General features: G+C 36.0%; 1 protein-coding gene and 1 long non-coding RNA gene across 8 annotated transcripts in view; both read left to right on the top strand.

Annotated features, from left to right (window-relative positions):
• stard13a (StAR-related lipid transfer (START) domain containing 13a) overlaps positions 1-9,052 on the top strand; it is a 39,921-nt gene extending 30,869 nt beyond the window's left edge. For all 6 annotated transcript variants that reach the window (XM_051121313.1, XM_051121312.1, XM_051121316.1 and 3 more), the window contains exons 7-14: positions 574-733; positions 1,461-1,662; positions 2,662-2,875; positions 3,334-3,448; positions 3,935-4,180; positions 6,257-6,474; positions 7,039-7,215; positions 8,524-9,052. In XM_051121313.1, the coding sequence (XP_050977270.1) occupies positions 574-733; positions 1,461-1,662; positions 2,662-2,875; positions 3,334-3,448; positions 3,935-4,180; positions 6,257-6,474; positions 7,039-7,215; positions 8,524-8,641 (1,450 nt within the window). In that variant the 3' untranslated portion in view covers positions 8,642-9,052. The remainder of the gene's footprint in view (positions 1-573; positions 734-1,460; positions 1,663-2,661; positions 2,876-3,333; positions 3,449-3,934; positions 4,181-6,256; positions 6,475-7,038; positions 7,216-8,523) is intronic.
• A 2,317-nt stretch (positions 9,053-11,369) lies between these two features.
• On the top strand, positions 11,370-25,103 carry LOC127172314 (uncharacterized). 2 transcript variants are annotated; one of them, XR_007828619.1, is made up of 4 exons: positions 11,370-11,410; positions 11,542-11,685; positions 11,832-11,902; positions 23,963-25,103. It is a non-coding gene; the product is annotated as an uncharacterized LOC127172314 (long non-coding RNA). The 2 variants fall into 2 exon arrangements; XR_007828618.1 differs by lacking the exon at positions 11,370-11,410 and having other exon boundaries at positions 11,457-11,685.
• The last annotated feature ends 734 nt before the right edge of the window (positions 25,104-25,837 follow it).

Raw genomic sequence — 25,837 nt, 5'->3', positions numbered from 1 at the left:
TGTTTCTTTAATGTTTTCGTCTCTTATGCTCACAAAGGCTTAAGGTAGGAAATTTACATAAATATATTCATGGAACATGATCTTTGCTTTATCCTAATGATTTTTGGCATAAAAGAAAAATCTATAATTTTGACTCATACGATGTATGGTTGGCTATTGCTACAAATATACTTGTGCTGCTTATGACTGGTTTTGTGCTCCAGTGTCACATATTATAAATGTCTTTACTGTCAACTTTGATCTATTTAATGCATCCTTGGTGATGAAAATCTATTGACTTAAAAAAAAATCTTACTGATATCAGACTTTTTAACAGTAGTGTATATACATGCAAGTTGTGGAAGCAACAAGATGAATCAGTCATGGAAAGTCCCTGTTGGATGTGATTTGGGGATTTCTTGTCAGCTCTTTGCTCTTATTGAATGACACACTGATCAAAGTGTCTCCTCAGATAAGCGAGCCTCTTATTAAAACTCCTAAGCTTCTGGAACAATCTCGTCCTACCATCTATATCACAGCTCTGCCTTCAGTCTGTGCTCTCTTTTTCTCAATACTCTGTGTATATGTTCTTAGGTCAGTACCAAAATTTATGAAGAGAATGAAGGGACCAGATTACAAGGATAAGATGGTGTTCGGCGTTCCTCTGATTGTCCACGTCCAGCGGTACGGACACCCTCTGCCCATAAGCTTACAGCTCGCCCTGCGCTTTTTAAGGAGCCAGTGTTTGGACCAGGTACACGGTTTCATTCACATTTGCAAGACTGATTATAAGGTTCATTCTAAGTTGGGTCAGAGTCAAAGTTATTACAAACTTGATATCCAGCCACTGCTCCATTTCTAAATACAGATAAGCCACACAAACCCTAATAGTGATTGTTTTTCTTCCCTGTAGGTTGATGTCTTAGAATGCAGTATAACATACAATCCATTCGCATCATTACTAGTACCATTGTTACTATTGCTCATGTTTATGGTTACATTTTGAACAAAAGTTTGTGTTGCGGCTATGATTGATACCTCAGATTGTGTGGATTGTTAAGTAGAGGAGTGCTATTTATTTTCTAAGTGATCAGATACACAATTTTGGTTTGGCAGACTAAAAAATGAATGAAAAAGTCAATAAACTTAAATAGAAAGAGGGACCCGAGCCATAGACTAGAATTTTATAGAGACTTTGAGGTGGGATATTTTGACTTGGTTTAGTAAAGCTGCCATCTTTACTGAAGCAAATGGTCAAAAAAAGGCCTGTTGTCGATAATGTAGCAAAGCAAGAAGCGCCACGCACACAGAGGTCACTTTCAAATCAAACAGTCTTGTTGGTCAGCATGCATGACTAACTTGAACTCAAGTGAAATCTTCAATTGTTTTTGCCCTTTTTTGCATCCAGGCCACCTCACTAGAATCACAATTTTGTGTAAAAACAGATATAGATCTGATTTGCTTTTCTCATTGTGTTTCAGGTGGGACTTTTCCGTAAATCCGGGGTAAAGTCTCGCATTCAGGCTCTGCGGCAAATGTGTGAAACCTCCCCAGAAAATGTGAACTACGAGGATCAGTCGTCTGCGTATGACGTGGCAGACATGGTCAAACAGTTCTTCAGAGACTTGCCTGAGCCTCTCCTCACAAGCAAAATGGGCGAGACCTTCCTCCACATATACCAGTGTAAGAGCATTTCCTGTCTGGTATGATTTTTTTCTGCTTAAAGTACAAGTCCACTTCCAGAACAAAAATTTACAGATAATGTACTCACCCCCCGTCATCCAAGATGTTCATGTCTTTCTTTCTTCAGTCATGAAGAAATAGTTTTTTGAGGAAAACATTTCAGGATTTTTCTCCATATAATGGACTGATATGGTGCCCTGAGTTTGAACTTCCAAAATGCAAATGATCCCACATGCGGCTGTAAATGATCCCAGATGAGGAAGAAGGGTCTTATCTAGCGAAACAATCGGTTATTTTCATTTAAAAAAAATACAATTTAAATACTTTTTAATCTCAAACACTCATCTTGTCTTGCTCTGCCTGAACTCTGTGTGTTCTGGCTCAAGACAGTTAGTGTATGTCGAAAAACTCTAATCGTATTTTCTCCCTCAACTTAAAAAATCATTTCAAAATCATCCTACATCGCTGCAGAAGTACCGACCCAGTTTTTTTCAAAGTGAACATGCAAAAAAAGATCAAACACCCTTAACAAAAAAGGATGATTTTGAAGTTGAGGGAGAACATGAGATGGGAGTTTTTCAACATACCCTAACTGTCATGAATTGGAAAAAAACAGAGTAAGACAAGACGAGTGTTTGGCATTAGAAAGTATATAAATTATATTATTTTTATGAAAATAACCAATCGTTTCAGTAGATAAGACCCTTCTTCCTTGACTGGGATTGTTTACAACTGCATTTGGGATCGTTTGAAGCCACATTTGAACTGCATTTTGGAAGTTCAAAATGGGGGCACCATATCAGTCCATTATATGGAGAAAAATGCTGAAACGTTTTCCTCAAAAAACATAATTTCTTTACAACTGAAGAAAGAAAGACATGAACATCTGGATGACAAGGGGGTGAGTACATTATATGTGAATCTTGTTTTGGAAGTGGACTTTTCCTTTAAATACTTTCAAATCTCTAACACACTCTATACTACTGTCTGTCTACTCAGATGTCCCTAAAGAACAACGCTTACAGGCTGTACAGGCAGCTATCATGTTAATGGCCGATGAAAACCGTGAGGTCCTGCAGACGCTGCTGTGCTTCCTAAATGATGTCACTTCCTCTGTTGAGGAGAACCAGATGACCCCAATGAACCTGGCCGTGTGCCTCGCTCCTTCTCTCTTCCACCTCAACATCATGAAGAATGATAACCTGTCTCCTAGGTAACGGAGTTCCGTTTTTGCACATTCCAAACGTATGTGCTCTACTTAGAAAGGCTGAAGCGAGTGTTTCATTATGGTATAGGAGCTATAGGATTATATGTGTGCTTTGTCATTAGGTCTCCAGGGCCTTGAGGTGTCGTGAGAAGGCGTGAAGTGTTTTATTAACTCAACGTACAGACAACTTCCCCATCATTGTGTTCATTAGGGAGAATTGCTCAACGCTGAACAGACACCTGGCCTAAGGGCCAGAGACAGGAGGAGGCGTGAAAAAAAGAGAGGGGTAGTTTAGCTTAAACTTACCAAGACTGGCCTGAGAAGGGTTGAGGGCATCAGGAAACTTAGATGTTTTGGATCTTCAAATAAATGTATATAATGCAGTGCTGTGATGGTTTGTTAGTTTGTTTCATGTGTTGTGGATCACATGGAAGCTCATGGATATGATGTCTTATTGCATTCAGGTCTATTCAAAGGAAGTATGCCACTGGACGACCAGACCAAAAGGACCTGAATGAGAACCTTGCGGCCACTCAGGGGCTTGCGCACATGATTGCAGAGTGCAATCACCTATTCGAGGTACAATATGCATGCACTGTTTGCAGTGAGATGTGTGTGCATTGAGAAATTGTGGTTGTTTACATAAGATTGTGTGCAGAACAAGTACAAAAAATTAGATTTTTTGAAGACTTATATGAAAGATTTCTATTTCACATAAATTCTATTCTTTTGGAAAACAGAAATGTGTCTATGTAACTGTATAGCTATATATATATATATATATATATACTGTATAATCAGTAAGAAGAAATGTTTTTTGAGCACCAAATCAGCATATTAGAATGATTTCTGAAGGATCATGTGACACTGAAGACTGGAGTAATGATGCTGAAAATTCAGCTTTGCCATCACAGGAATAAATTGCATTTTAATATATATCTTATTTTTAACAGATATTTGAACAGTAGAGAAAATATTCTGCTGGATCATTGCTTTTAAAAATGTCAGTGTTAGAGGACAAGAGGAGATTTTTGTTGAAATGTTTTTTTAACGTGGTTTGTGCAGATTCCTCAGGAGATGGTTTCTCAGTCCAGGAACTCGTACATGGAAGCTGAGCTGTTGGCGCCCTCTTTGGACGAACTCTGTAAAAAACAGCCGCAGCAGGACGAGGAAGACGAAGAAGAGGAGGACAGCATGTGTCGCTCTTATCTGGAGAGCCTGATACAGAATCTGATAAAAGAGACCAAAGACAAGACCAAGGGATGGGTGACCAGATCAAATGTTGACAATACAGAAATATCGTTCAAAAAGGTAATAAATATATTCATTCATTCATTCATTCATTCATTCATATGAATTAAAACATTTATTTATTTTTATTTATTTAGAATTATTTATATATTTCATATTAAAATAATTATTTATTTGATGTGTTTATTTATGAATGCTCTCTTTAACATCTTGATTTTACATTTAGTGAACTGTTCATGAAAGTATAAGCAAATGAGTTTGGACTAAAAACATGAATACTGAAATCATCACTGATCATCAGTTTTAGCTGGTTTTAACTGGTTTTAGCTGGTTTTTGATGGCTTTCTGCCTTTATTTATTTGTTTTTTTTTACTAAATCAGTTTAAATCTGGTATTATCGGCTTCTTAGTGGTCTCTTCTGAATCAACTGATTTTAGCTATTTTTTTCTTTTTTGTTAAAAAACAGGTTTCAGCTTGTTTTAATTGGTTTAAAACGTTAAATAAACTGGATTTAGTTTTTTAGCTGGTTTTTAGCTTTTTGGTATTGTTAAATGTGACTTTAGTTGGTTTTTAGTTTTTGTTTTTTTTTATCGGCTCTTTAGCAGCTTTTTTAAACAGCAGGTTTTAGCTGGTTTTAACTGGTTGAAATCATTAAATAAACTGGTTTTAGCTTTTTATAAATCAACTGGTATTAGCTGGTTTTGCTAAATTAACTTGTTTTAGGTATTGTTTTTTTGCTATTTTATGCTAAATTAGCTGGTTTTAGCTGGTTTTTAGTTGGTTTTTGCTCTATCATGTAGTTTTAGCTGGTTTTTAGGTTTTTTGCTAAATCAGCTCATTTTAGCTGGTATTTAGCTTTTTTATTTTTACTAAATTAGCTGGTTTTATCTTCCCTTTAGCTGTCTTTTCTAAATCAGCTGGTTTGAGCTGTTTTTTTAGCATTTTTTAAACAGCAGGTTTTAGCTGGTTTTAACTGGTTGAAATCGTTAAATAAACTGGTTTTAGCTTCCTTTTTTTGCTAAATTGACTTTAGCTGTTTTGTTTTATTTTTTTTGTTTTTTTGCTAAATCTGACTTTAATTGGTTTTTATTTTTTTCTAAATCAACTGGTTTTAGCTGGTTGTTAGCTTTTTTGTTAAATCAACAGTTTTTTTTTTTCTTTTTTCTAACTGGTTTATATTGTTAAATAAACTGGTTTTAGCTTTTTTTTGCTAAATAAACTGGCTTTAGCTGATTTGTAGCTTTTTTGCTAAATCTGACTTTAGTTGGGTTTTAGGTTTTTTTTTTTTTTAATTAACTGGTTTTAGCTGGTTTTTAGCTATTTTATGCTAAATCATCTAGTTGTAGCCAGTTTTTTTTTAGGTTTTTTGGCTAAACCAACTGGTTTTAGCTGTTTATTTTTAAGCTTTTTTTAAACTAAATCAGCTGGTTTTATCTGCTCTTTAGCTGTCTTTTCTGAATCAACTGGTTTTGGCTGGTTTTGTTTGTTTTTTTTTTAACCTTTTTTTTTTTTAGCTTGTTTTAACTGGTTTAAATCAGTAAATGAACTGTTTTTAGCTGTTTTTTTGCTAAATAATCTGGCTTTAGCTGATATTTTAGCTTTTTTGCTAAATCTGACTTTAGTTGGTTTTTAGTTGTTTTTTTTCTAAATCAACTGGTTTTAGCTGGTTTTGCTAAATCAAGTGGTTTTAGCTGGGTTTGGGGTATTTTATGATAAATCAGCAGGTTTTTAGTTTTTTTTCTAAATCACTGGTTTTAGCTGCTTTTTGCCTATAACATGCAATGTATCTATCTGTAAAACTACTAAATTAAAGTAGAACTACTAAATTAAAACTGATCTATTTTAAACAGAAAATTTTATATATAATTTTATTATAAAAAGTTTATTTTACATTTAGTGAATTATTCATGAAAGCAAATAAGTTTGGACCAAAAATGTCAACATTTAAAAATATTAACGGAGACGAAAGTGCAAGGTCGCATTTATTGACAACTTTTTTTATTGACAAAAGGTTTAAATCTAGCTTGTGTCATGTCCCATTCCCAATTTCCTGTGTGCTCTGACTGTCCTATCCAATAAAAGACCAAAAGCCCATAAAATAAATAAAGGCTGAGGAAAGTCTGCTGTCTCTCACAGGTGGGAGACGGGACCCCGTTGAGACGCTGGCGTGTGTCTGTAGAGGTGGAGGCTCCTCCGTCTGTGGTGCTAAACCGGATACTGAGAGAGCGCCACATGTGGGACAGTAATCTGCTACAGTGGAAGGTTCTGGAAACTCTGGACAAGCAGACAGAGGTGTACCAGTATGAGCTGAACAGCATGGCCCCTCACCCCAACAGAGACTTTGTGGTGCTCAGGCGAGTACAACACCACAATCTGATTGTGTGTATCATTTACTGTTCGATCCATGTGCCCTGGGTAGCAAATATCAAAATGAACTGATTTGACCATTATGGCTGTAACAAAAACAAGTGCCTCATTTGAGCATCTGTAGCAACGCCTTTTGGGCATCATTCAGTTCTTGTGATTCTCTGAACACCAAGGTCGTAAAAAGGTCCTGCATACCCCTGCTGAACAGCTGGGCATTCATGGAGTATTACTGAAAGTCACTCACCAAGCGCTCTAAGCACACTTCTCTGTGTTAGTTCAAGATAAAATGCTTTCAGCTAAGCAAATTAGACCACCCAGGTCATGCCCAAGATATCACTGTACGACTACTGTTTAACATCACTTGACAGATACACAGCTGTGAGATGCAAACAGTAATCTGATCGAAGGAAAACATTCGGCAGCAATATTGCATGTTATTTTATAATTGATCAAATTTGCACTTGGCAGACTGACACTTCTGTCTGTGCAGGGGATGGCAGATCAGAGTGTTTGCTGTGAATTATATTGCTGGTGTTTTCTTTTATGTTTAGGACGTGGAGGACAGATATGCCAAAAGGTGTGTGTGTGCTGGTGTCGGTGTCGATCGATCATGAGGACAGCCCACAGCTGGCCGGAGTGAGAGGGATAATTCTGGAATCACAGTATCTGCTAGAACCATGTGGCTCTGGGAAGTCCAGACTCACACATATATGCAGAGCTGATCTGAAGTAAGTGCATTGAAGGCAACTCTTGGAGTATACTAATATTCTAAAGTATTTTAGTAAAAGGCTACAACATAACTAAATGTAAAAGATATAGTTCACCCAAAAACATACAGTTGAAGTCAAAAGTTTACATACACCTTGCAGAATCTGCAAAAAGTAAATTGTTTTACCAAAATAAGAGGGATCATACAAAATGCATGTTGTTTTTTATTTAGTACAGACCTGAATTTCACATAAAAGATGTTTACATGTAGTCCACAAGAGAAAATAATAATTTAATTTATAAAATTGACCCTGTTCAAAAGTTTACATACGCTTGATTCTTAATACTGTGTTGTTACCTGAATGATCCACTGCTGTTTTTTTTTTTTTGTTTAGTTAATAGTTGTTTATGAGTTTGTCCTGAACAGTTAAACTGCCCGGTGTTTTTCAGAAAAATCCTTAAAGTCCCACAAATTCTTTGGTTTTTCAGCATTTTTGTGTATTTGAACCCTTTCCAACAATGACTGTATGATTTGAGATCCATCTTTTCACACTGAGGACAACTGAGGGACTCATATTCAACCATTACAGAAGCTTTAAATGCTCACTGATGCTCCAGAATAAAAAACAATGCATTAAGAGCAGGAGGGTGAAAACTTTTGAACAGTATGTAAGATGTGTACATTTTTATTTTGCCCAAATATTTTTTTCTTTTTTGGTTTAGTATTGCCCTTCAGAAGCTACATAAGATACTTACATGTTGTCCAGAAGACAAAATTAGTTAAATTTACCCTGATCTTCAAATTCAAAAAGTTTTCACCCCCAGGCTCTTAATGCATTGTGTTTCCTTCTGGAGCATCAGTGAGCGTTTGAACCTTCTGTAATAGTTGCATATGAGTCCCTCAGTTGTCCTCAGGTTGAAAAGATAGATCTCAGAATCATACAGTCATTGTTGGAAAGGGTTTAAATACACAAAAATGCTGAAAAACCAAAGAATTTGTGGGACCTGAAGGATTTTTCTGAAGAACAGTGGGCAGTTCAACTAGACAAACAAGGGACTCATGAACAACTATCACTAAACAAAAAAACACATCTGTCAATCGTTCAGGTAACAACACAGTATTAAGAATCAAGTGTATGTAAACTTTTGAACAGGGTCATTTTTATAAGTTCAACAATTGATCGCAATATGATCGTTCTTATTTTTTTAAAATAAATTACATTTTGCAGATTCTGCAAGGTGTATGTAAACTTTTGACCTCAGCTGTACAAAACATTACAAAACTCTTAATGCTTCACTAAATGCTGTGTATTTGCTTGCTGTTCCAGAGGAAAGTCTCCAGAGTGGTACAACAAAGCTTTCGGCCATCTCTGTGCTAACGAGGCCGCCCGCATCCGCAACTCCTTCCAGTCTCTGGACCCCGAGGGCCCAGAGACCAAAATCTGAACGTGGCTACATGGAGTCAGGCATTAGGGAACTGGGATGTAGTTCAGCGTCAGCGCAGATGGTCACAGAAGACAAACTTTGGCGAGGAAAAGGAGGGATTCAAGAAAGAGGAAAAGAACAAACGGAACGTTTTCAGTGTTTGTAGCCCCAAAACGCCAACAAACTGCCATGTCCTGTTGGTTTAATAGACCGTGGATCATTGCGATTCATTTTAGAGTGTTTTACCCCTTATAGGGCATTTGATTTAGTCAGTTTATTTCATATCATTTTATGCAGCTGTTTAAAACTGCCACTTTTGAAATGGCTTTTGTTGTGTGTTTTGGGGATATGATGAGAGATGAGAAAAGTTGGACAGAGAAAGTGACAGAGACAGACTCAATTGTAGCTATGAAGCCATGCCTGTAAAGAAAAGTCATAACGCTGCTTCCTGTTGTCCAGTCTTTACCGCAGCAGACAGCTTTAACTAGCACCTCTAGAGCTTTGCTTACAACAAACAGATGTGAATGACAAGCCACCTCACGCTAATCAAAAAACAGCAGGTCTGGTTTCGTTTTACCAAGCACTTCAAGCTAAAGTACTGCATTGTCAAACCAAATATAGGTACGTTATTGTCTAAACATTATTTAAAATCTATATTAAGGTGTTTTATCCTCATTTGAATGAAGCTAGTGTTACAGTTACTGTATTTTTAAATTAAGGTTGTACCCTGGTGACGTATTGATGTGAAGTATTTACAAGCCCGTGTTATTTTAAAATTCTGTTTTAAGAAATGTTCTGTTTGTCATTACAATATTCCTTGATTTCTTTGTCCCAGGTAAGCAATAATGTATTATCATAATAAACAGTACAGTATTGTGCTCTTCTAGCAATGCAAAATGAATTAGCTAAGATTAAAAATCAAACAATATTGTAAATAATATAGAAAATGCAATTGACTGTTGCAAATATGCATTATCATTATTATTGTCATTGTTATATGTTGCTGTCACTCTACAATGTCTACGACATGAATTCATTTCACTGCTTCTGAGAAGCATGTCTATTCTATTTACAAAGCTGTACATTTGTGTGTGTTTGTGTGTAAATGTGTAGATACAATTCAGATTGTATATTTTGTACATAAATGAGGCTTATTGGCAGGTTTATCTGCTTTTACGCTCAGTTTTTTTTCCTCATATCAATATTTTGCTTGAATATCATTGCAAGCTGGCTTAATCAGCTGGCTTGTTCAGTGCTGGGAACAGTGTACTTGGGTTTGACTTGAGCGCAGTGGCCGGAGGAAGGCGATATGTCGTAGCTCCAAATAGTTTTTGAACAGTAAACAGGGTGATTCAAGTTCCAGTCTTTTGGAAATGTGGAAAATAAAAACTCAATACAAAACTGTTTCACTGTTTTCAGTATGTATTGTGTGTGGGATGTATGGAGTGTTTTTACGATGCATCATCAATCGGCCATATTGGTGACACTGAACGTAAAAAATACCACTGAACCGAACAAAACTCGCATATTTTGCTGATTATTTCTGCTGAAAATGTTCAAATTATTGTCATATTTTGAAAGCTGTACTAATTGGTTGGACCAGGAAAAAACATTTGGAGTACTCTAGACTGCCAAAAGTTAAAACAAATCAAGGAGAAGAGTGCAAAAAACTGTCTGAGGAACAAAAGGTGTTTGTGGTTGACCAAACTGAACCAGGATTTCCAAGACAAGAATCTTGACAACATTTGCATTTGTTCTTATCATTTCCGGTCAGGTAGGTGAAATATTAGGCTAATATCTTAATTAATACTCACTGTACGTATCTTTACCGCCTATTAACTTTAGTTTGTCAAAACATTGCACTCTTTTCTGCTTACTAAGTCCTTCTCTATATGATTTAGCAGCTTCCACACTTCAAACAAGCGTTTAAGATTAAAAAGTATATAAATTGTATTATTTTTATGAAAATAACCGACCATTATAGCGAGAAAAATCCTGAAATGTTTTCCTGAAAAAACATAATTTCTTCACGACTGAAGAAAGAAAGGCATAAACATCTTGGATGACCAGGGGGTGAGTACATTATCTGTAAATAGTTGTTCTGGAAGTGGACTTCTCCTTTAACCGTGCAATCCATGCTGTTGTTTACATCCGAGTATCGCCAATATAGCCGCGCATCCGGGTAACTGACCAAATCGTGATGTAATGCTGCATTCCAGACAACTCGAAATTTAGATTTTTCCCATCTCCTACTTGGAATAAGGTCTGGAACACCACTTAAAGTCGGATATCCGACCTATGAACGCGGGGCAGATCGATCTACCCCGACCTCAGCGGGAAGGGTCATTTGACGTCACTGCTTCCAACGAGCATAGTGTGGAGCGACCTTATGTCAAACTTAAAAACATTAGACATTGAGTTTATAAAATTATATCTTAATTTTATCGTTTCAGCTCTTTCTTCTTTTTTGTCATAATTGACAGAAATGTGTTAACGTGTTATGTGACTTTTACGTCACGACTTGATTGATATGTGCTTCATATTGCAAACCGGTGTGTCTTACCATATAATAATGTATTAACATACTGGTTTGTAATGCAAACGGTTTTACTTGCTATTTCCCTAAAGCGACTAATGAACCAGAAGTCTTGAACATTCACAGGCTTTGAAAAATAAGGTGGATATATTAAATTGTACTGGAAAAGAATATAATTTCACCTCTTACCACCAGATGGCAGTATGGATTCATCTCAGTAGCGTGGGATGCTTGACGTCGCCTGAGGAGTACAGGTGCGTTTAGCGTAGACAAACAACAAACTTGGATAGTAATGTAGAGGTCATAGAACTGTTCATTTGCTTCTAAACAACATGGCTAGTAATTAACAGTGATCGTGTTTTCTCCTGGGTCTGCTGAACCCCAGAGTGTCTCAAGGGAGCTATTGATCCACGCCATTTGAATAACACGTATTTATACGCCGAAGTATGGAAGGCAGAGGACACTAGCTGCGGGCCATACATCATCGTTAGGGAGCAAAAAGCAGTGGCATGTCTTTATTCCAAAGAAGGTCAGATTTCATAAACATATTGTCGACTATGAGCTATCCTTTCTGCTTCTACCTTCTGAAGGGTTATCTCAGATTGGTTTTGTTTATTTACTGTATACAAGAATTAGTTCTGCTCTTTAATTTCATTAGACTGTGTTGTGTTTCAGAACTGGAACGGTGTTTGTGTGTATGTGTCTACTTCAGAGTCTATTTGTCTACCGGACTTAAAAGGTTTGGGGTAAGTAATATATTTCTCCCTTTTTGTTTTTGTTTTTGTTTTTGAAAGATATTAGCATTTTATTCAACACGAATGCATTAATTGGTCAAAAGTGACAGTAATACTTAAATACTTTACAAAACATTTCTGTTTCAAATAAATGCTGTTCCTTTGACTTTTTACTCAAAGAATCCTGAAAAAAAGCCTCCACAAAAATATTAAACAGCACTAAACTGCTTTCAACACTGATAATATGAAATCAGCATATTAGAATGATTTCTAAAGGATCATGTGACACTGAAGAATAATAATGCTGAAAACATTTTAAAATATACCAGAAAGTTATTTTAAATTGTAAAAATGTTTCAAAATTTTGCTAAATGTAGCCTTGGTGAGCATAAGAAACAAAGAACGGAGTTTTCTAATGTTGCGAGTGAATTTTTATTAAATACATTATAGAATGTCCATTGAATTAGAGCATATTTGTGCAAGTCTCACTTGTCGTTATTAATTTGTATAATATCACATCAATTATGACCCCACCCTGCTCTCTAGATGTCTGCATTAGCATCGGCCATTGGAAAACCCATATTAATCGATTACTCCTCTGCAGGCATGACACAGCGGTTTTGTGCATCTAAAAACAGCCATGGTGACCATATCATAATTTTCTGACACTTTCATGCTGTCTAGGCTTGTTTTAGTCTGAATAAATCTTTCACTTTATTCCAAAGATTGAGTGCGGATGCACAGACAGTCTCAAAGGAGACTTGCAGATTGAATTCCAAAGGTGATCGGCCAAAAAAAAAAAAGAAAAGAAGAAAAAAAAACACCTTTTCTATAGCTCTGACAAATCCGAGCACAGCAATAAGGTCATTAATAAATAAAAGATCAAATAGATGAATTATTGATGTTTGTGTCTGAGTATGTGTCTGTGAGAGAGAAAGAGAGACTATGGGTGTTTTTGCACTTTGTTCAGGATAAGGTCTGGTCTGGGCTTTCAACAAAGCAAAACATCTCATAAACACACCTATAGCTTGAGTCTGTTGGGTTGATAAGACATTATTCTCTTGGGAACACTGAATTTAGCAGTGCCACCAATTAGCAACAACCTTTAGCTAATTACGGTCCACCTTTCTGTCATACGCTTTTGCAAAGAAAACTGCCTTATAGAAAACTGCCTTATAGAGCCTGACCTCACTTTCCCCTTCTCTCCTGTTCATTTCCAGCCTCTCGTGCTTTTAGAGTTGACAGAGAGTGTCAATTTGGTGGCTGGATATGACTGTAATGTCTATGTACATGCAGAAAGAGAGAATCAAAGACACGTCCATAGAAGAAAAATAAATTTACGTACAGACCCAGAGAGACAGACAGACAAAAAAGAGAGAAATACAGTTGCCTTGGCTACCATTTTGTTCATGTCACTGACTTCCTCACAATCTCCTGGCCCCTCTAGCACTCTCCTCTGTCGTATTTTCTTCTTTTCTTTTGTTTCTCCTTCCATTTCCCAAACAATGCACAGGCTATCTGGATGACAGAATTGTAGGGGAGCTCAACATCCATTTTCCCCTCTCACCAGTTGGATAAAAAGCACAGAATCATTTTTTTTCTTTATCAGTCTATTGTTATCATTTTCTCCTTCCATTTTGAACCGCACAACCTCTCTTGTTGTTTAGGTGTCCCTATGTACTATGATTTATTGTTTTATATAGTTTTCAGGATATGCTTTGTTTTTCTGTTGTTTGTTTTAGAGATAGTCCATCTAAAAATACAAATTCTGTCATCATTTACTCACCCTCATGTCATTTCAAACCTGTATGAATATCTTTCTTCTTGGAACTATAAGCGTGGGTGATATGACCAAAATCTTATATCACTATATGAGTAATTTTATTTCACGGTAACAATATACTAATACTTTTATTTAGCAAGAATGCCTTTGATCAAAAGTGATGATAAAGACATTTGTAATGTTACAAAAGATTTCTGTTTCAGATAAACGCTGTTCTTCTGAACTTTCTGTCCATCAAAGAAACCTGAAAGAATTCTACTTGGCGGTTTTCGACATAAATAATAATAATAAATGTTTTTGAGCAGCAAATCAGAATATTAGAATGATCATGTGACTGGAGTAATGATGCTAAAAATTCAGCTTTGAAATCACAGGAATAAATTACAGTTTTAAATATAATCAAATAGAAAACAGTTATTTTAAATAATAAACATTTTTCAAAATATTACTATTTTTGCTGTACTTTGGATCAACTAAATGCAGGCTTGGTGAGCAGAAGAGACAGTGAATTAAAAATCTTACTGTCCAAAAACTTGTTGACTGGTAGTGTATGTATCACAAAGTAGTTATTTTTGCTATAAATAAGGTCTTTATCAACATTTTTGTTACCATCGAAATTTCATAATTCCTCATAATTCACCAGTGTCAATATCACATTTTTTTTACTTTTTAAAGAAAAGGTGGGCTATGTCATATCTCTGTTGTTGTTGTAGTCTCCACTAGTTTGTTGTTGTTGTTCTGTCTCTTCAGTTTCACTTTCTACTGTGAAACAACGGACCAGGACAGTCCTACCACCTTGTGGAACAACTGATTACTGCAAAACAAATTCAATGCACATGTGCGACCAAAGTACGCGTGGTTACATAAATGGGGTGTTGCGCGTACAGTATGCACATAGTATTATGATGAATAAATCTGCATCACACACACTGTATGCTGACCCTCGCATACACGTAAAAAGTGAAGTATACTTGGGGCTTCAGACAGCTCACACGTTTAACTGAATTATTTCTCTTTTGCTGCCCATTGCATTTTTGTTTTTAAAAACACATGTGAGCGTGTAACCGCAATAGAGACAGTGGTCAAAAATATGAACCAGCTGACAAATTTCTACTGGTTAATTAACCATTCACAAAGAGCTTGATTGACAGGCAGTCTGATCAATCATAAGCCGAGTCCACCGTCTTGCCCAACAAACAAACAGACAGACAGAAGAATAGATCAACATTGGTGGACTTAAGCTTAAAAAATGTTGTGAAATAAAATATGTTCTGATGTTCATTCATGTTTATTTCGTGCTTTAAGTAACTATGAAAAGACAATCGGTTCACGTGTGCTGCTTCAACCGAGGCAATACAGTGATCTGTCACGACACATTAAAGAGCCACAAAACGGTATTTATTGTTTAATTTCTTACACGTGAAACAAACGTCTTTACTTAAGGCACGAAAAAAACATGAATGAACATCAGAACCGGTTTTATTTCAACCGCGGAAAGACATCGATACACAAAATGATTCAAGTTTAAGTCCACCGAAGTTAATCTACTCTCCTGTCTGATTTGTTTGTTGGACAGAATGGTAAATTCAGCGTTATGATTGGTCAGATCGCCTTTCAATCAAGCTATTTTTGACCCTTCGCAAAAACCCGCCCTCCTCAGTTACTGTTGCTGTGTCCAACAAACAATGCTGCTCTCACACTACAAATCATGTTCTCACTCAGTGAAAAATACACTGCAGAACAAAGAGTAAACTGACAACACGCCAACAGACAAGACAGAGCAGGTTACTTCTGATATGAAACAATATCTCAGCTTTAAAAAGCTGTCATTTTTCAAGAAATTCAAACAATAAATACCGTTTTGTGGCTTTTTAATGTGTCCTCACAGATCACTGTATTGCCTTATTAGATCATAGACACGCAAACCAATTGTCTTTTTTTATTTACTTAAAACACGAAATAAACATAAATGGATATCAAAACGTATTTCAGCCGTGGAAAGTTTTCAATACAAACAATTGTTCAAGTTTAAGTCCACCGAAGTTAATCTATTCTACTGTTTGTTGGACATAATGGCAGATTCGGTGTTGTGATTGGTCAGATCACCTGTCAGTCAAGCCCTTTGCGAAGGGTCAGTTGTGCCTACTGGTATATCGCCCACCCCTATTGACTTCCAGTGTATTTTTTGTCCATTCAATAGAAGTCAATGGGAAATTGAACGTTTTGGTTGCCAACAGTCTTCCAAATATCTTCTTTTGTGCTCAATACAGAAGTCATACAGGTCTGGAACAACGTGAGGGTGAGTAAATGATTCCAAAATTTTCAGTTTGGATTGGACTGTCGCTTAAATATAATACTAAGGCAGGTCTGAAAAAATCAGTTCAATCTGTATTGTTTTTTCTTAAGGGAAGCAATAGAGCGCAACAGTGCCTTTCCGCTTTTTTAGCGGCCTTGGTTTTGGAACTGTTATTCCCGTTTATTTTTCCCATAGGGATTTTTAAAAAGATTTCATTAAAGCATTATAAGCCTTGAACCAAACCGGCTATGAGGTGAACCACAACATTGCAAACTTTGATTTTAAGCCCTCAAGTTTCTGTAGTAGTGCAGCATTTAGTTGCATCACTTACTGTACATTGTGTTACTGCACACTGCCATAAATTAAAACTCATCTTTTCTATAATCCTTGTGTTGCTGAAAATCATGTAGTTGAAAATGAACCTCAGTAGAATTGTAGATCAATGAGATTAAGTTGTGGGCGGCACAATCTGCGAGTTGTAACAACCAAGAAACCAGAAAAACATCCTATCACGGTTCGTGGTCATGACTGGACAGTACTTGGTTTTGATGTGGACATGACTGGACAGTACTTGGTTTTGATGTGGTGTGGAGTTCAGGATTCATCTCATCTGCTGCCCCTCTGACTCATTGTCCTATCTCCATTTTTTTCCCATCTGATGGCTTCTCTTTAGCAGACGACACACACATTCAGCTTGTGTGCGTATGTGTGAACACACTTTTCTCTCTCTCCCATAAAACAGTCACGCTGTCTCTCGCGCTGTGGCTGTATGCTGTCAATGACGCAAGTAGCATATTAAATCATTTTCTAGGAAATGTAAAGCTATTTGCTGATTGTAATACAAGCTTTAGAGCTGACACGTGCAGTTATGGGAGACTTGTTTCAAAATCGTTTTAAAAGCTTTGCTACATATAAAAATCCTGTTATTCCTGGACAGTGGAGATTGAATCTCGTATTCCAAATGTGTGTCATACAAAGCTTTCAGTTTTGGAGTAATAGAACAAGCTTTCTTTGAAATCACTGTGTGGTTTTAGAAAGGGTTCATCTGTTTTAAGTACATCACAAGTATTTTTCATCTTATGCCTGGTTCTTCTGATGACTGCCTTTCGCTCGGGCACACGCGCACATCCTGTGAATCACATCCACTCCAGGATGTGACCAATTACTTAGACCTCTCATCAGCAGAACCTTTTACACTGCCTGTCGAGCCTCATCTGTGAGTTTCTCTGATAGCAGGTACTTCACTTTACGGGGTTCATATACATTCTGTGTGGATGTATGTCACATTCACAGGGTTTATAGTCTCTGTGTGAGGATATATGCAGCTGTCATGACTGCTCAGAGAAGATGTGCTTGTTATGTTCCTCATAAAAAATTACTGAGACATACAGTGATGGGATCCAAAGGGTGCTGAATGTGTCCCATATGCATCTATCATTGAAAAATTACCGTGGTGTAACAATTGAATTTTTGTACCATTTACAACCATTTCTAATTACTGACATTTACCAAAATACATTTGAATTAATCTACTCATGTTATTCTAAAACCAGGGCATTTCTAGACTATTCCCTGTATTTTGACACTTCTTTATAAGGATATAAATAGTTTTTACCTGCAGTATAGTCATTACTGTCACAAATACGTGAAGACTGACATGGAAGAGAAGAAATTTGTCAGTATTTTTGTTTTCTTTGCACATAAAAAGTATTCTCATAGCTTTATAACATTACAGTTGAACCATTGATGTCACATGGACTATTTTAATGATCCCCTTACTACCTTTCTGGGCCTTGAACGTGTCAGTTGCGTTGCTGTCTATCCAGGGTCAGAAAGCTCTCGGAAAATATCTTAATTTGTGTTCAGAAGATGAAAATTTTATGGGTTTGGAACGACATGAGGGCGAGTAATCAATGACATAATTTTAATTTTTGAGTGAACTATCCCTTTAAGTCCTCCATCACAGCACTAGAGAGTAAAACCAATGGGAATGAAAGAATTCCTGCAGAAAATTACACAACAGAAAGCAGATAAGACCTTTGTTTAGCACTTTTGTTACGAAAGTGACAATGTTGGTTTGCTAACAAGTCTTTTGTGTTGAAACAAAAGTCTGTGCATCTGTGTATGTGTGTGTGTGTGTCTCTGTGTGTGTGTTTGTGTGCATGTGTGACAAAGAAGTGTGACAAACAAAGTATCTATATGAGGCTTGTGCATAATAATGAGGATCAGATTGATGTAAACAGTGAGGTTTGAGGTGTTTAAAAACTGATTTATAATTGGATCAAATAATGTCTTAATAAATCTTAATTTTAATAAAAATGTTAATTATAAGGCATATATACACTGCAGTTCAAATGTTTGGGACCAGTAAGATTTTTAATGTTTTTTTTTAAAGTTTCATTTATTTGGTTAAGAATACAGAAAAAGGTAATATTATGAAGTATTATTTCAATGTAAAATAACAGTTTTCTATTTTAATATACTTTAAAATATAATTTGTTTCTGTGATGCAAAGCTGAATTTTCATCATCATTACTCCAGTCTTCAGTGTTACATGATCCTTCAGAAATCATTCTAATGCTGATTTATTATTATTATTTATTAACATGCTGCTTACTATTTTGTTGATACTTTCTTGTCAGGATTCTTTAATTAAAAAAACAAACAAACATAAAAACAGGATTTATTTAAAGTAGAAATCTTTTGTAACAATATAAACTACCATTTAAACATTTGTGGTCAGTGAATTGTTATTCTTTTTAAAAATAAATTAATACTTTTATTTAGCAAGAATGTGTTAAATTGATAAAGTGATAGCAAAGATATATATGGCTATAAAAGATTTCTATTTTGCATAAATGCTGTTCTGTTTAAAAAATTATATTATGGCTGTCAGTCGATTAAAATTTTCATCTAGTTAATTACATGATATTTCAATTAATTAATCTAATTAATCACAAAATATATTTGACTGAAAATACCCACAAAAGATTATTTTAAGCTATTTCTGTGTCAGTTGAGAACGTATCACGTAGATATTACAAATTTGAGGAACATCATTGGTCACCCAAAGTCATTGGTAACCAAAACTGCTTTGTTACTAACAGTCTTCAAAATATCTTCTTTTATGTTCCACAAAAGAAAGGTTTGAAATGACATGAGTGTGAGTAAATGATGACAGAATCTTTTTTTTTTTTTTTTTTTAATTATTATTATTATTTTTTATTTTTTTATGAAATGATACTTTAAATAAGAAACTCAATCTGCCAGCAGCTGGTGGTAGATGTTTATATGAGTCATTCATTCGATTCGTTCAAACGGCTGATTCAATCAGGAAATAAGTAATTGACTCTCTTTATGAATGAATCATTGGTTCAGATGATTTGTTCAAAACACGGATTCATTCAGAAACTAAACACAGCTGTGTTGCTCTAGAACACGCAACAATTCTGCTATGGCTTCAAAGGTAATATGTCCTTTTATAAAACTGAGCAAAAACATAATATTGTGTTAAAAATAATGCAATATCAACTTCTTATTTACTGAACTGTTGTATAAAATCACATTTAAGCTTGTGATAGATCGAGACAAAATCAGCACTCGTGTCATATTGCTCTTGCTGCCTTTGTGATATATGATGTATATAAAAGTGGATATTATTTTTACAGATTAATTAAAAACCACTGCATGGATTTTTATCATTATAGGGTAGATGTGTACATACACTGCCAACACACATTAATGTTCAAACAACATGTATAAAAGACAAAACAGGTGCATGTTTTGAACCAATATCTTGAATTGTAGTACATAACTGAATTTATGGAGTTGTTGCCCTGCATTATATTTGTCAGCAATCAACTATATGAAATATAATGTTAACGTACAGGTCTGGGGCCGGGGGCAAGTAACTGCATTATTTTTTCATAACTAAATAAGTTAAACTGACAGCCCTAAATATAATATAATATAATATAATATAATATATAATTTCAAAAAATTATGGATCGATAGATAGATGATAGGTGAACTAGTTTTCATGTTGACAATAGAAGTCAATAGAAGTCCTCAGAAATTAAGTGAAACAAATCTGTGTGTGTGTGGTAGACGTCACTTTAATCTAACATGCCTGTTCATTTCTCCTGCCAGTGTTGCGCATCTCGCAAATATGGACAGGGTGAAACGGCAAAGTGACAGCGCTCCGTCCTCTTCCTCCCTCAACTCTTTCTTGCGTTGTCATTTGTCCCTTTTCCCCCTTCTTTTTCTCCGCCCCTGTCTGCCTGCATCTCTCAATCTCTCTTTCTCCTCTAGGAAAAGAACATTTCCTTGGTCACTGTGCATTTTCTCATCTGTTTTCTCTCAGTTTTCAGAGCTAAAAGAGTGTGCTGCTGACAGGCTGTTAGTATTGAAGAACGCTGCTTCTATTTTAAAAGTACTTTATGAACTTCTCTCCACCGAACCTGCAGATTCCATCTTGCTGTAATGCAGCATACAAAACATATATATATGATGTACGTCTGTGTCTGCACAAGCTAATTCATTTCCTATTCACATACGAAATGAAAACGTACAACAGCAGCTGGGACCCTGCTGTTCACGTGGTGTATAACACACACACAGACACACACACATATTAGTTCTATGCCCACTGGGACATTGCTGACCCATGATAACCAACAGCTGTTCATGATACCAAAACAAACGTATGCGATAGACGGGTAAACAGGTAAGCTTACTGTAATATGTCGGCACTCATTTTGTAAAAAACGAATAAATAAGACACATACACGCACATAAAATGATTATCCACCCCACAATTATGCACATATTAAATGTTAAAATTACTTCATTAAGAGATTTGATTAGGATCTTCATTAAGAATTTGCTCGTGAGATGCTGTTTACATTTGCTTAGAGGTTTATGTTTGCTTCTACAGATTCTTAATTTTCTGAAAATAAATTTGGCCTGGTTAAAAGCCCTTGATGCCTATATTGTTTTGTTTTATAATCTCTGGGCATATGCATGATATACCGTACTGAACTCTGGACCAAATTAAAAACAAGTACCAAAAGATGCCCTGATGATTCATTATACTAAATTGCACCACAACCATGTTACCAGTGCATTTGCATTGCCATATGAAAGGAAAACAATATCATGGAGACTGGGGATGGGATTTTTTTGACTGTAGAGCCAGTAAGCAATCATGTAACAATGTTCTAGCACCACTCACTTTTGCTTCAGAAAATGTACCAAACCATTGAACCACTGATGTCACTTGGACTATTTTAACAATGTCCTTACTACCTTTCTGGGCCTTGAACATGCTAGTTGCATTGCTGTCTATACAGGGTACTGCATGGATTTTTATCATTATAGGGTAGATTTGTACATACACAGCCAACACACATTAATGTTCAAACAACATGTAAAAGTGAACTTAGCATCCGATGACCCCTTTAAACTTTTTACACTATAAAGAACCTCTTCCAAGCTCGTTGACCCATAGATGCCACAATTTATTTTCTACAGTGTATTTTCTACATTGAAATAGGGAGCGTGTTTGCCAAAAAAAGTGTCAAAATTTGAATGTGTAAGTCCTGGACTTTAGCAGCTCTTGTGTTTTCCCCTGTTGTTGTGCTCTGAGTCCAGCTGAGAACAGACCTGTCTGTCAAACCCACGCGCTCTATGGGAACAGGGAGATGTGGGCGAGTGGTGAACGAACGGTGCAGCTATTTTAAACGTAAAAGCTCCCCCCTCCTTTCTGAAGTGTTCTTTCATCCCTGATATGGACATAAAGGGGCTTTTCCTCTTCTGTGACAGAAGATGTGGAGCAGAATAGTGCTGTGTGTTTATGCGTTTATGACATTCCATCAGCCAACCAGTGTGTTTGTACGTAGGCCAAGTCTCAAACTTTTCTCAACAGGAAAGCAGTTCTGCCTCGCTCTGTAGTCTTAAAGAGGACATCGGTTGCAAAATTAACTTTCACATAGCGTTTGCAATGCATATAAATGTGTGTTAGCAATGTGTGGACACAACCACGCTACGATGATAAAAATGCATTCACTCCTTTTTTAACTCCTGAAAAACCTTAGAGAGCAAGCCATTTTGATTTTCTGAGCAGGATAATGTCACTGCTTAGGCTCCACCCACGCCCCCTGACAGACTGTCCCATATTAACATATTTCTGCCCTCAGCCAGTTGTATGCTGTCCGCTGTCCGCCATTTTCTCCACACTCGAGCAGCTGTAGCGATGTCTCGTAAGCAATGCAGGTGTTTTGTAGTTGGATGTAAAAGTGAACATAAGAGTCTTAATTTTCCCCTGACATCAGAGCCACTGAGGACGCAGTGGATTAGTTTGGTTTTTGATGGTAATGCGCCACCAAATACACAACAAATGGAAGAGGGGGTGGAGTGAGCAGTAGCTCATTATCATTTAAAGAGACATGCACCGAATCGGTCGCCGTGAACAGAGCTGTTTTTGGTAAGGTAAAGAGGGTGGTGTTTTACACAAGTAATTTGCAGACATTTTATGAAGACCCCAAAGAATCATACCAACTTGTAGAAATTAGGTATCCGATGTCTGCTTTAAAATAACAGGTAAAAAAAGTAAAAAAATTCTGTCATCATTCATGTTGTTCCGAACCAGGCTTTCTGTCGTCCGTGGTACACAAAATGCAGAATTTTAGGGACTGGCAACGTTATTCACCATTTACCTACATTTAACTTTTTTTATACAGTTGAAGTCAAAAGTTTTCATACACCTTGCAGAATCTGCAAAAAGTTAATTATTTTACCAAGATAGAGGGATCATACAAAATGCATGTTAATTTTTATTTAGTACTGACCTGAATATTTCACATAAAAGATATTTAAATACAGTCTACAAGAAAAAAATAATAGCTGAATTGATAAATGACCCCATTCAAAAGTTTACGTACACTTGATTCTTAATACTGTGTTGTTACCTCAGTGATTCACAGATGTGTGTGTGTGTGTGTGTGTGTGTGTGTGTTTTCTCAAGTGATACTTGTTAATGAGTCCCGCTGTTCTTCAGAAAAATCCTTCAGGACCCACAAATTCTTTGGTTTTTTTATCATTTTTGTGTATTTGAACCCTTTCCAATAATGACTGTATGATTTTGAGATCCATCTTTTCATGCTGAGGACAACTGAGGGACTCATATGTGACTATTACAGAAGGTTCAAATGTGCACTGATGCTCCAGAAGGAAACACAAAGCATTAATAGCTGGGGGGTGAAAACTTTTTTGAATTTGAAGATCAGGGTAAGTTTTATTTATTTTGTCTTCTGGAAAAAAAAAAAAGTATAAAAGTATAGCTTCTGAAGGGCAGTGCTAAATGAAAAAAAAATATATATATATTTAAGCAAAATAAGACAAATTTACACATCTTCTTTCTGTTCAAAAGTTTACACCCCAGCTCTTAATGCATCATGTTTCCTTCCTTCCTATATAGCCTAATAAAAGTAAATGTCAACTATGGTAGGCATGCTAAACGAAAAAAACAACACATGACTAATCTATTATTAATTTGCTCCACCTCTGAAATGACTTTCCTTTACAGCTGATGTCACACATCTCTCTCACTTTTCAACCCTTTCTCTTGAACCACCTGGCTCCATTCTGTATGTAATGCCAACTATTCACAATCCAATCAATTCCTGATGCCCTTTGTTTCAGAAATGCTTCAGAATGGGTTGTAAACAGTGCTTTATTTTAGTTTTGAGTGACTTTTCTGGTTTAAACACTCCCTGCAAATGATGGCAGATGTTCTGGAGTGTCCAGGAAACCTGTTTGGAATCATTTGCTACTGTGTTTTTAAATTAATAAAGTTTATTACTCCAAATAAATGTCTGAATAAAAATCATAATATTTAGTTTTACGGTCTTGCACTGTCTTTCAGTGTGCATGTCCCTGATATATACATGTCTCTGTGTTTTTTTTTGTTTTTGTTTTTTTTCCCCCTAAACAGATGCTGGTTATGTCTTCTGCACCGGTGTGTGCGAGTTTAGCAGGTTTCCAGTCTGGTGACTGGACGTAAAGCTCTGAATGCAGACTCAGCCTCCTGTCAGCCATTGTATTGGCTGAAGACTCTTCCTCACTATCCAGCTGCCGGTCCCTTCTGTTCCCCTCCTCCTCTGAGCTGAGCCCATCCCCCTCTCCACCCCTCCTCCTCTCCCTCACTCCATATATTCATCTCCCCACCACTAAAAAAGGAATTGTGCCTCTCTCTTTACAATTTTATCCTACTTGAGCTGAGATTGCTGGTAAAGAGAGATAGAATAGGGACTTATGGAAATTCAGAAATTACTGTAAGATCAGCAAGAAAAAGTTCACATCATATCTCTAAAACATTTTAAAATTCTTTATATAACCATGAATGCGCTTCATGCATCTGCAAATCAGGTGTTACAGAATTCTAAAAGAGAAGCTGTATGGAAAGTGTGAGCTCTAGCAAGGAATATCTTTTAGTTTTGCTGTCTTTGTCTCCTATAGCAGTCCCTTATATAAGAATTTTGTATGTCAGCATAGCTTGTTGTTAAAGATCCATTCTATTTTGAGAGAACGGGATGCAAGCAGATGAGTGAGCGAGAGAGGAAGAGACAGAGAGGGAAATACGGAAAGAAGAAAAGAGAAGAAAGGGCTTAGCAAAAGCTCACTTTCATTCAGCCTGACTTTAAACCGCTATCCAGGGTTCTGCCAAAATGAGGCAGGACTCGTGTCCTTCTGAGTGAAGGAGAGCTCACGTCCCCATTCACAGCTTTTTGCTGCAGTGCTAAAATTACAACAACACAATAGCAAGGTTCTCTTCAATGGCAGGCACAGTGAAGAAAAAAAAACTGTAAGTATTTGTGATTTGACAGCCATATGTTTTGAGTGTAGTGTTCATATTATATGGGTTAAGGCCAGTGCTGATTCCTAGACCACAGTCGCTGATAATGCAGTTTAATAAAGGCAAATGTGATGTTTACAAAATTGCAGTTAGTTGAAGATGTCCAGGTGCACAGATGCCTGGATTTGTAAAAATCTATTCATATTATTTATTTATTTTTTAATTTTATATGATTTCATATATATTATATATATTCACTTTTTTAACAATATATACACTACCAATCAAAAGTTTTTTGGACAGTAAGATTTTTAATGTTTTTTTTTTTTTTTTTTTTTAAGTCTCTTCTGCTTGCCATGCCTGCTTTAATTTAATCCAAAGTACAGCAAAAACAATAAATTATATACTTTAAAATGTAATTAATTCCTGTGATTTCAAAGCTGATTTTTTTAGCATCATTACTCCAGTCACATGATCCTTCAAAAATTATTCTAATATTCTGATTTGCTGCTAAAAAAAAACAAACAAACAAAAAAAAAAAAAAATGTATTATTATTTTTATGTTGAAAACAGCTGAGTAGAATTTGTTTCAGGTTTCTTTGATGAACAGAAAGTTTAGAAGAACAACATTTATCTGAAATAGAAATCTTTTGTAACATTATAAATGTCTTTATTATCACTTTATGATCAATTTAAAGCATCCTTGCTAAATAAAAGTATTAATTCCTATCATTTGGTGCGGTATAGTGTATAATGTTATAAGAGCTTTTTATTTCAGATAAATGCTGATCGTTGGATCTTTCTATTCAAAGAATCCTGAAAATGTACTCAGCTGTTTTAAATATTTATATTAATAGTAACAAAAAATGTTTCTTGAACAGCAAATCAGCATAATAGAATGATTTCTAAAGGATCATGTGACACTGAAGAGTGGAGTAATGACGCTGAAAATTTAGCTTTGATCACAGGAATAAATTACATGTTAAAATATAGTTAAATAGAAAGCAGTTATTT

Source organism: Labeo rohita, chromosome 10 (assembly GCF_022985175.1).
Source record: "Labeo rohita strain BAU-BD-2019 chromosome 10, IGBB_LRoh.1.0, whole genome shotgun sequence".
Taxonomy (NCBI): domain Eukaryota; kingdom Metazoa; phylum Chordata; class Actinopteri; order Cypriniformes; family Cyprinidae; genus Labeo; species Labeo rohita.
The sequence above is the reverse complement of the archived record's forward strand: the minus strand, read 5'-3'. Positions and strand labels throughout refer to the sequence as shown.